Raw genomic sequence first — 12,379 nt, 5'->3', positions numbered from 1 at the left:
GTAGTGAGAGACTGCCTTAAAAAAAATAATTAATGAATAATTTAAAAAAAAAAAAATCAAAACACTTAGAAAAGCACTTCATGACAAAACATGCAGCATTTGCTACAAAATAACTGTGGAGTGATGCATGAAAAAATGTGCCTGCAAGGAGCTGCAGCAAAAAAAGAATATTGGACATAATAGCCTGCTGGCATGGTCGAAAAAAAGATGTGACCTTAAACTCTGCAAGTTTTGCAGGCTCATACAGCGTTATTTGAGGGCAGAAGCTTTTACTGATGGAGATCATGTGAAAAGATGAATACTAAAAGTAGGTCAAGACAAGGACAAAATCTTACGGAAAATGCAAGACATGCCATTATCGGCAAAAACAGTTCATGATAGAGCTGTGAAAGTGGCCCATTAAATTGACAAAGCACAAATGTAAAATTTGAGTACAGCTACTTATTTTTTGTTTGCTCTGGATGAGACAACCAACGTATGTGATGTCACTCAGTTATGTATTCTGGGACAATACATGTGTGGAAATGAGGGGCATGAAGAAATAATTGCTATATTACCAATGGAAAATCAAATAAGGGGCAAAGACATCCTTAAAACAAGGAAAAAATACAGTTGGATAACCGTATGTCTCTGTGTAAGCATAGATACACACACCTATAATGGTCAGCAAATACAGGGGATTCTCTAACTTTTGTTAGAACAGCTGAACCGCCCACTTCTGAATTTTCATTGCATTGTGCATCAGGAGGTACTTCGGGCGCAATCCTGTGGGACTGAACTCAAGAATGTAATGGCATTGGTTATACCTATTGTCACTTGGATTCTACCCCAAGCCCTTAATCACCGTCAATTCCAGTCATTGCTTGAGAAAGTAGGTTCGGAATACCCCAATCTGCTAATCCACAGCAATGTTCACTGGTTATTTCATGGCAAAGTTTTGTCTTGTTTTGCTGCCTGCATTAACGAGATTAAGTCCTTTTTGAATATGAGGGGTATCAAACACACTCAGCTTTCAACATGTGACGGGTTGCTCACGTTTTACTATCTTGTCAACATTATTGGTCATCTGAAAGAGCTGAACTCTAAGCTACAAGGGCAAGGAAATACAGTCCTGACTCTGCAGCAGGCAGTGTTTGGATTTGCATCAAAACTGACCCTTCTTCAGAGATATTGAGATGGGCAGACTGGCACATTTTGAAAGATTATGAATGTTTTGTGATTCGTATCAGACAGAAAATCCAAACAGCCTCGCTTTGCAGCAGCTTGTTGGGTTTGCTTCTGAGCTCCTGATGGCATTCAAGTCTTGTTTTGTTGACTTTTGCAAACACAGTGCTCTGTTTACATTTACGATTGGTCCACACAAAGCATCTGTCAAAGAAGTGGATTTGACAATCATTCCAGGCATCTCAGTCAGTGATTTGGAAATGGAAATAACAGATTTCAAGGAGTCAGACATCTGGGTGGAAAAATTCAAGCTGAGTTCTGACTTAGAATGCCTGGCTCAACAATGTGCAGAACTGGCAAAACTGCACAAAGGGGCTGACATGAAGAAATTGGAGCATGATGATAATCTGACTCTGCAAACTTGGAAAGAATTTCCTGTCACATACAGCACCATGCCGAATGTCAGCTTGGCCTTACTTTCACTGTTTGGCTCCACCTATATGTGTGGGCAGGTTCTCTCTCACTTGAATCACATCAAAAATAATTTGTGCTCAAGACTGACACAAGACAGCCTTGAATCTGTGCATGAGGCTGAATTTGACCAGTTATGACAAACTTCAAAGAAATGTGCAAACAGATGCAACAGCAAAAGATGCAGCAGCAGTCTCATTAAATAAAGTTTGCGAATACAGGGTTTCATTTCTGCTATTTATTAAATGACATGATGATTAATAATATTAAATTGTATGTTTTCAGTCATGCAAATGGTAATTTTTATAATGGCTTTGTTGACCACTTGTTCTGAATTTTGACGTAGTTTCACTCTTCGGTTTGAAAAGATTGCCAACCTCTCTGCTAGCTGGAGAAATATAGGACAAGGCTATTGGTAAATACAAGTGTGGTGAAGGGAGCAAATCAGAAACAGAGGGCTGTTATTCCAGGAACGGACAACCTGCTGAGGGACCTATCAAAAGAAAGCCTACAAGCATAATCCCTCCCCCAAGTTTTACAAAAAATTGTATATACAACAGAGAGAGCACAAGCTCAGCAGATTTGTTTGTTTCAGCAGTCAAACTGGGGGTTAGTTCCAGGCTGGAAAAAAAAAAACAGTTCTGAGGAAAATAACCTCAAATATTTTAATTGGGAAGTACTGAAACATTTTGATTGACAATGCAAATTACTTGGGGGAGGGAGACTGGTGTTTTTGAATTTACAAAAACAATTCAGTGAATACAATCCAATTCCATGCTGACCAGCAGGGGTAGAGAGAAAAGCAAAAGCATTGGTTAAGTGGTCCGAAGCCATAAACCCTGAGTTTTGATCTCAGTACACTGCAGAGCAGGGACAGGCCTACTAATAGGGCAGCACTGACCAAGCTTCCACGCTATGTTGAATATACTTACCATTAGGGGAGCGACATTAATAAACACTTAAACCCACACAAAAACCCCTCTCACCTGAAATGACTTCCAGAAGTAACATGAGCTTAAGACCATCCCTGAAATCTTCCTCAATGTTCTCAATCTGTGTGCCGGCCTTGCGAAGGTGAGAGTTACACCAGGCTGTGAATGTCTGGGGAGGGAAGAGAGGAAAAGAACTGTCGGTAATCTTCCCAATGGCTATATTACTGTAAGAAGGGGAAAAACAGAGAACCAAAGCACTGGTGCTAGGAGAGACTGGGTTACCTTCAAGTCACAATTAAACCGACCAACACTTGATGCAGTGACCTTGCATAGCGCTAGAGCCAGTACCTGAAGACACAAAGGGCCTTCCACGTGCAAGTGCAATACTAGTAAGAGTTTAGCAGGAGCAATTGCTCAGTCCAGAGCTCTAGGATGTTAAATCTTGATCGCCCCCTAATTTTGGGTGCTCAGCTTGAGACACCTGGATCCCATTTTCAGACACGCTCGGCAGTCACAACTCCTATTTCCTTCTTTTGGCTGCAGGTGACTCAGTTGCACACACAGTATGTCATAGAGAAAAGTAATCCAGGTCTCTCTCTTCCAAGGGGGTGTCGGAACCAGAGAACCATTCTTTCACTCTCCTTTTTCCTTCCTCAGTAAGGCATTAAGAAGTACTCCAATCTGTACACTTTCGGATATTACATAGAGCAGAGCCTCTCAGAACATGACAGCAACATCTTAACAGCGGTGGCCTTGTGGCCTACCCCTCTCTGCTTCAGAACAACACAGCCCACCTCACCTCACCTCACATTAAGGGTCATTTAACCTCCACATGGCAGCTACAGCAAGAGCTACTCATGTGAAAGAATGAATGGTTTCCAAGTAAGTGTGGTATGAGCAGCCTTTAATGCAGTACAGTAGCTGGGAAAAGAGGGGGGAGAAAGAGGAAAAGAAAAAAAAAAACCCCAAGCACCTGGTCATAAGCTACCAGAAAGTGCTCATGTCCATGGACCCCGGTTTGGCAGTCAGGGCAGCCCTCTCTGAAATGAGCTGCAGGAGTCATTCCATCAGCCAACAATGCAGTAAGCTCCTGTAACGCACGTTCATACAGGCTGATTTTGACACTGTGCAGTTGGCCCATTTCTACTTTGCAGGCACTATTTTTATATAGCACGCTCACGGGAGAGAGACTGGGTATGAGAGGGTGCTAGATTCAAAGGTGTTCACTTGGGGCAGCTGCCTTGTCCGCTGTCCCCAGGAGTGGTGGAAACAGGCAACTCTCCACACTGCCTCCGCCTGCAGGTGCTGCCCCAGCAGCCAGTTCTCTGGGAGGAATAAGGACAGTGCATGGAGCTGCCTAGCAAGTACCTCCACCAGGAACAGCCAGGGAGTTACTCGAGGATATGGCACCCTGAACCACTTGGGTAGCTCCCCACAAGGGGCTCCCCTTATCTATGGTTCTTGGTGGAGGCACAGCTAGGTGGCTCCATGCATTGCCCCTTTCCCTCCTTGAGCATTGACTGTGGGTAGGGCAGCATGCAGAGCTTCCTGGCCGCACCTCCACCATGAATAGCAGGCACAGGAGCTACTTGTAGGGAACCACCCCAGGTAAATGTCCCCCAGATCCAGCACCCTCCCATGCCCAAACCCTGTGCCCTGCACCCACTCCAACACCTCCAAAATGTATAACTTTGTTATGTCTGCAAAGGTAACCCTGTTTTCCCATTTGTTCTTCATATTATATATAGTGCATTTTCATGCAGCGCAATTTTCTGGTACCGCATTACTGTGGAAGTTGAACCTCTCTTGTCCGGCATAGAACGAGAGAATTTGCCAGGTCATGGGAAGTCAATATTGTCTAGCACATTACCAACACTTGCACTGTTTACTGGCCTCTTAGAAGACGTTTAGGGTACATTACAGCTAAATGGAACAGCACAGAACACACAGCTACAACTGCTGGCTGTAAACAAACTTTATGGGACCACAGAACACTTGGCCACACCAAGGTAAATGGTCATTTGGTTAACTAAACGCATGCCAGATTACTGATGTCGCTGAATGAGGGAGTGCCATATTAGAGAGGTTCAAACTGTGTCAGGGTTTACTGTGTTATGGAGCAGAAGGAATTTCGGCCCTTACAGCACATATATACAAATTCCAGTTGTGCCTGGAAACTAACACCCACATTCTCTTGGGAAATGCCCTGAGTCTTAAATAGCCCAGGTGGCCAGAACATACAATTTCTCATGGGAATGAGCATAGCAGAAAAGGTTTTATCAACAGCTGTGGTGAAATCTGTCTCTGTCATCCTGCAAGCTGTGGCCATGACTCTTTGGTCAGTTATGAGAAACACCTAAATTAGGATTACAATTTTGAATACATGCCGATAGAGATTGCCTGGCTATCACTTCCTTATCTGCCGCTAGGTTGCTAGGGGTAGAAATGTGCCATGTCTCTTGTTCATTTCAAAATAAAAAGAATAAAAACTTCAATTTCAAAGTGTAGCAGTGTGCTAATTATTTGAATAAAAAAGATTCAACTCTGAATGCAGCCACGGTAACAAAAGAATCTCTGAATGACAGAAAAGCTTCCTGTAAGGGTGTTCTCCAAATATTAATAAATTTATTTCACAAAGTGTGAATATTCAACAGGACTCTAATGGGAAACCTTTGCAATTGCATTAACTGCTAACTTCACAGTTATCGATATAAATCTAAATGATGCAGGTTAAAACTATGGAGGGAAGGGGGAGAGAGAGAGAGAGAGAGAGAGTGTGTATAAAATTTAGGCTGCTTCTATATTCTGTGAACGGGAACAGAAAAATTCTTATAATGTATCTGCACACTGGATTACTCTAAGTGACTGAATGATTGCATGAACACTTATATGGTTATCAGTAATAGTAGTATGACACCTGCCAAGGGAAAGCACTGATCAGCAAATGACACCGTTCTATGTGTTTCAGGCATGTTCTCTCTGGGGCCTAAGTGATAGTGTGAGCTAGCAGTGCAGATGGTGATGAGTGGCTGTGTTACTCCCAAGACGTTCGTTCATATTCACCCTGGGATCTCTAAGTTCACGTGGGGTTGGTTTCCTTCCGGTTTTAGAACTTCATTTTAAATACTATTTGTTATAATTTTTCCACTGGAGAATTAACAATTCACTTGAATTTATTCGAAAACGGTTAGCCATCTACTTTCTTCTGGAAGTGCAGTCCCACTGGCCAAATGTCTGCATTTCACTGACTGCTTCCAGGAAGACATGCCGTGATCTTACTTTCAATTAGCTCAAGGCAAACTGGAGGGTTCTCAACAAACCAAAAAAGATGCAGAGAGAGCTTGAATCTACAATCTGGACCACCTTTCTGTGCATCAACAAGTCCCAAAGAACAGCAGAGGTAACCAATGATTGTAGTGCCAAAAAAAAAGTTAAAGGTAGGGTAACCATCCATCCCGTATTTGGCGGGATGGTCCCACTAGCCCATTACTTATTTTTTAAAAGGCACTAAGTGTCCTGTATTTGGAACCTCTCCCACTGACCTTTTCCACCAGAAGCTGCACAGGAGAGCACTAGGTCACTTCCCTGAGCCTCAGGGAAGCCGGGGGTAGCACCAGTGTCTGTCACTTCCCCAGGCTCGGGGAGCACCAGCAACAGCTGCTTCCCCGGGGCTCTGAGAGTGTGACGGTGACTGTCACTTCCCCGGGGCTCGGGGAGGCCTGGTGGCTGCTGCCTCCTTTCCAGCTCCCCAGGGCTTGGTGGAGGCAGGAGGAGCCGTCCCTTCCCCCCCGTATCTCCCTGTCCTGTACTTGGGACAGGGAGATATGGTTGCCCTAATTAAGGGTCAAATTAAGAATCTAGGGCAATACAATAAGATCTCAACACTAACTACATCTCTGATGGTGGAGGACAGCTGAGCCTATCTGCAGTGCTATTGCAAGCCTTTCTTGGGAATGAACCATATGCATGAACAACAGTCCTGACATGCCTACTTTCCTCTTTAAAAAAAAAAATCACACTCACCATTGAAAAAGACCCTCTGAGGTCAATTAGGTCTTAAAAACAACCTGGAAATTCTGTCAGAAATCAGCTTGCAGAGCAAATAGCTAACAGCTCAGCTCCTCCCGGATGTGCTTCATACTAGTTGAATACAGAAAGTAGTGACAATTGCCAAGGGTTCTGGGAGGTCCACAGAAGTTTCCTCCCAGCACACCATTCAGGTCCTAAAGAGTTCACACGTTGTCATGCAGCCCTATAGAGCACCAACACAGCAACAGTTGGAAGCCCCATAAGTGAATGTACTGTTTGCAGTATGATTGTACCGGTGTTGGTGCCAGGATATGACACACACAAGGTGGGTGAAGTAATATCTTTTATTGGACCAACTTCTGTTGGTGACTGCAAGAAGATACTGAGCTACATGGATATCAGATCTAAAGAATAACTTGGTATCACTCAAAAGCATGTGTCTCACCCACACAATTTGGTCTTATAAAAGACATTACCTCACCCACCTTATCTGAGTTTGCACTGGACCATTTTACACCGGGCAACCTGACGAAGTAATAAATGCCATCTCACAAGACTCTCACACAAACAGCTGCCATCTTGACGTGACTCCCAAGAACCATCCTTACCATCTGCGGGGTCCACATTACTGCAAACATGTAGTACATAGAAAGCAGCTTTACATACATTAGCTACATATGCTGTGCAGGGTAAAGTACTTGTACTCATGAAGTAGAGGGTTAGAACGATGTGAGATGGGCCAATCAGAGGCCCAGGGGTAAGAGAATGTGGTAAGATGGGAGGCAGGGGACCTGAAAATTTTACTGTCCCACAGGGCTAGGTATCTTAGCAACTTTGGTTCAAGCCATTTTTATTAACTTCGCTTCAGAGGGAATATCTCTCTCTCTCTCTCTCTCTCTCTCCCCCCCCCGTCTCTCTCTATCACACACACACACCCCAATTTTTTTCAGTTAAGAAAATAGCTCTCCTCACCCTCCAACAGCTAACTGTAGCCAACAGCAGCTGGCAGCCGTTAAACCCTGCTGTACTTCCTGTCAGGAGGGGAAAAAAGCTTTTGAAAGAGGAAAAGGCTGTTGAAAGCAGTCAACCTCATTTCCTGTGCAGGCTCAGCCCAGAGACCAGCCAGACAAAAAACAACCACCTGTGTTTTCTGAGGTGCCATGAGGCAGCTGGTAATTCTGCAGGACATTAATAATTCTTGGAGTATGGAACCTGAGATACCTTGGAATCCCCATTTACCTATTCACTGGCTAAAATTACACCTCTAACGATGCGCATTTCCTAGACATCTACAAAGACAAGAGCCACTCTGGTTTGGAATAAGGTATTGGAGGCACAGGGAAACAAAAGATATACTGTTAATCTCAAAGCATTTAAAGAAAATTTTGTTATGCTTGATATATTAGTGGCACAAAAAAGTACTGCCAGGTGAGCTTCCACACAAATCTATGACAGTGCCCTGCATTATTTACATAGCACTAATACTGTGGTGTTCAACACACTAGTCACTACCCACATGTGGCTATTTGACTGACTGAGCATGGCTAGTTGCCCTGAACAATAAATGTATTTTCAGAATAATGTGGCTAGTTTGCTATGGCTACTGCTGTTTGAACACCTCAGCACTATACATGTGCATAGATGGCTCTTGGCCAAAAATATCCAAACCACAGCCATGCTCTTGGACCCAAAGTCCTTAACCTGTGTTATAATGCTCATTTCCCCCTTGAATGTTGCAACTCTTCGTGTGTTATGAGCCAACTGAGTGTTGCTACAGTGAAGTTGCAGTTGGCAATAGCCAGTGTGTTTCCTAATTGATTCAGACCCATTACACTTTGCACTTAACTAACCCAAATAAGTGTGTGATTTTATCATCACTCATCTCTGCCTCCCCCCACCTCTGCCTCCCCCCCCCCGCCCACCACACACACTTTCATTTCTAACGCTTGTTACCCTCTCTTTCTGCATCTTACTTAATTGTGAGGACTTTGGGACAGGTCCTCATTTCCACTGAGGGTTCTGAATGCTATTCCAATACAAGTAGTCAGATAATAAGAACCATTACAAAACAATAAAAAGTAAGAATATTAACACACCTACAGAGTAGAGCAAATACTGTCTTCACTACAAAACGGGAGCATGGTAGAGTGTCCACCAGCATATACCACTTCACTTGCAAAGTGAACAGAATGTGACTTCAGGTCTCCCCTCTTGGGAGCACACAGTCGTTTAATCTAAATGCTTCTCTGGAACCCAACTAACTGTGGGGAGGGGGGAGGAAGAGAGGGAGAGAGAGAGCACACGTGCACACTGGACATAGAGTTACTTGCTACACATGTGCTGAAGAAATAGTAGAGGCAAAGTGTAAACCAGCAGACAGCAACTCTGTGTTGGAAGCAGAACAGACGTGGGTGAACTCCTATTGGAGGATTTCATAAGAGTTTAAACTCAAGATCTGAGCCATGTCATGAGGCTAATGCAACCATCTCTGACTCCAAGTCACCAGATGGAGAAACTTATGGAGAGAGACAGAGTGTTGCTTCAAAACATTCTTCATAAGAAAAGATAAAGCAAGAGTGTACAGGACATATTAGAAGAAGCAGGTCCATTACCAACCAGCTCATAAGGGAAGAGCATCACTGCCTCACTAAATCTAGGAAGATTCAATTTGTGACTTATTAATGGAGCTTCCACCTGCAATAGTGACAGCTGCTGTAGGCAAGAGACACCACAGCACTAGCTCCTACCCCAACCACTACAAGGCCTTCAGATGTTTCAAATTCAGTTACCTAGGGCACTTCTTCCTCAACTCTCCTCCCAGGTGCGATGTCTCAACTAGTTTTGTAGAGCGGGTAAGAGAGGAAAGACTGCTTAAATAGTTAATCACAGTCCCCACATGCTAGTCCCTTTGCTGAGAGAAGAGGATGAAAAGGAGAAACAGTGAGATTATAATCAGAAAATCATTAAACAAATGAAACAAAATGCAATTTAAGCCTCTACTCAGTCACTTTATCTTGTGTCCCTTCTCTCCATCCTTTGATTCTGGGATGTCTGATTAGACTGGGCATTTCCTGAGGCAAGGGCCTGACTTCATACACGTATAAAGCCAACACACCTTTTTTGTGAGTTGTATAGAAGTCCCCTGCTTCTCCATCTAGGAGGACCCAAGATAACCAGATTCCACTGTAGCAACCCTTCTTGGTGCCAGCCAGAAACACAAGAAAACAAAATGGATCCTTGAGACCCACAATCTACCATGACCATCATTAACAAGCTGCAATTCCTGGCCTGATCCCCTTTGAGGCAACTGGCTGCCCTACCACTTAACTGTAGCACCAACTTGGTTTCTGAACACATGAATGTCAGACTTCCACCCCAATCCACCACCAAAGTCAGTAAGCCTGGCCTTTGCCCATGTCACCTCATCTTTTCCCAATCTCACAGGTCTCTGTATCAAGAGCTCTTATGCAACATCCTGCAATTCAGAGGGAAGTCATGGTAAGTCAAAATACATCCATTCCAGGTTCTTACGAATGCAGCAAAGTCTTACAGCCAGTGCTGACAGAGGGGGAGCACCATTGGGACAGAGACTTCCAATATTCCTTGGGCAGATGCTGTGACAGCAACAATATGTTGAACAAGGCAAAACACAGAAGTGGTACCGCTTCAAGAAGCACAAGAGCTCTCTGAAACAGGAAAACTCACAAGGCGTGATGCACTTCACCCCTCAAGCAATTTTTACAATCGAAAATGTCAATGCCATCACTGTAATAGAAGTGACAGAAATTAATAAAATCAAACAAGCAGTTTTATCTTATTGCTGTGACACAGCAGCTTTAGCTGACCTTTTCCGATGCTCATTATTTTTGCAAGCCTTATTAAATCCTTCTTCCACCCTTCTCCCTCCTTCTACTCTTTAGTATATACTTCCTACTGTGGCACAGAAGCTGCACCAGTCGTACAATAGATGCAGAGACATTGTAACTGATCCAAGGAAGTCTTGTTTACTATTCTCCCATTTAGGAGATTTAAGTCTAGTAGTAAGCAGCTCAAAGAAAAAACTAACAGGAGCAAAAGCTGTTCCAGGATCAAGACAATGTTGTATTAACGACTGTCAAAAGCTACCCAACTCCCTGTTTGTGCCATAAGTTACATTTAACATAAGGTGATTTTCTCTCTCTCTCTCTCTCTCTCTCTCTGACACAAACAAATTTTATTGCCCCATTAAGTTTCCAAAAAAGTTTAGTCTAATTAGAAGAGGGAAGCCCTTCAGACAGACAATCCTCTGTGCACAATCTACTTTACAAAGTAGCTCAGATGAATTTTGCAATGTGAAATCTTGCGCAAACTACAGCTACAGAATATAACCCCCATGATTTTCAACTCCTACGTCTTGAGTGAAGGGAAAGTCCCTCCCTCATTATAATGTAAAGTCTCTAGGGGCAACACCCAGGATGTACATGTCCACACATCAAACAGAAGCACATGTGGACATTGTTTTGCAGAAGAGCCACGTTTGAATAGTTGCACAAGTGTTTTTACATGCACCACACAGCCTGCCTCTATCATCTGGCTTGATAGCAGGCACTTTGCATTGGTTCTTGAAATGATGCTATGCATTATACGAATGCCCAGAAGGAACCACTAATGTCTGCAGCAAACTAGAGTCTTGTCCACACTACAGTTTAGTTTTGTTTACACAAAAATCTCCCAGACCCACATTTGAGGCCCCCATGCATGGTTCTGTAAGACTTGGCGAACAGATGGAGAACTGGTTCACACGTGACTTTGAAGCAACACATCTGCCCACAGATTACCAGCCAGAAAAGGATATAATTTGGAGAAGTCCTCTGGCACCTTATAGACTAATTGATACACTGGAGCGTAAGCCTTGCTGGGCAAAGATGCATCTGACAAAGTGGGTGTTTGCCCATGAAAGCTTATGCTCCAATATGTCTGTTAGTCTATCAGGTGCCAGAGGACTTCTTGTTTTTTTGTCGATACAGACTAACACAGCTACAACTCTGATACTCAGCTAATTTGGAGCTCAAATACCCTGCATCTAGACAAAGGTTTCCAAAAGCCCATTTAACTTCTCCTTGAACATGTTAACTGGCTCACAACTCACTTATTAAACAAAGTGTTTTGACTGAATGCCTGAGCAGGCCGTGAAAGTTTTTTCAAATATCAAATCTGAGTTTCCACTCACTCAGCACTAACTCATTATCCAGATGATTTAACCCCAATGCCTCTAGTATGATTTTTTTTCCCCCTTTCCTTGTGCTGTTACTCTGGAGCCCTCTTGTATAAAATCTGAGGAGAGAAGAAAGTGGGGAAGGGAGAAGAGTTCTTCTGAGTGCAACATGCAGGTCACATGCCCCCCAAATGTTGTGGACAGGAGGAGCAAGGGGCCCGCCAGCAGCTGCAAGAGAGACTAGTAGGGGCAGAAGGTGGGGGGGGGGTTTCACACCTGCAGCAGGGGTCCAGCCCCCCCCCCTTTACCCTCCCTCAAATACACACAGGAGCAGCAGGGGAACTGGAGCAACGCAGACCCAGCTTGCTCTGCTCTCCCAGTTGTGTCAAGCAGGGGAGGGGCGGGACTGCCGCCACACTCACCGGTGGGAAGTGGAACGATGAGGCCAGGACAGCGAAGCAAGCTGGGGCTGCACTGATCTGCTTCCCCCACTGCTGGCAGTGAGTACGGCGTTGGAGGGACAGACCTTCACTACCAACTACTACCCCCCAAGCCCCTATTCACCCAGACCACCTCGGCAGAGAGAAGA

General features: G+C 44.1%; 1 protein-coding gene across 6 annotated transcripts in view; it reads right to left on the bottom strand.

The window, feature by feature from the left end:
• The window catches only part of ACTN1 (actinin alpha 1), a 128,916-nt gene that overhangs the window by 68,930 nt on the left and 47,607 nt on the right, over window positions 1-12,379 (bottom strand). For all 6 annotated transcript variants that reach the window (XM_074997198.1, XM_074997199.1, XM_074997196.1 and 3 more), the window contains exon 2: window positions 2,622-2,736. In XM_074997198.1, coding sequence (XP_074853299.1) covers window positions 2,622-2,736 — 115 coding nt within the window. The remainder of the gene's footprint in view (window positions 1-2,621; window positions 2,737-12,379) is intronic.

This window comes from Carettochelys insculpta, chromosome 6 (assembly GCF_033958435.1).
Source record: "Carettochelys insculpta isolate YL-2023 chromosome 6, ASM3395843v1, whole genome shotgun sequence".
In the NCBI taxonomy this organism is placed as follows: Eukaryota; Metazoa; Chordata; order Testudines; family Carettochelyidae; genus Carettochelys; species Carettochelys insculpta.
Note: the sequence above shows the minus strand (reverse complement) of the source record. Positions and strands in the feature narration are given on the sequence as shown.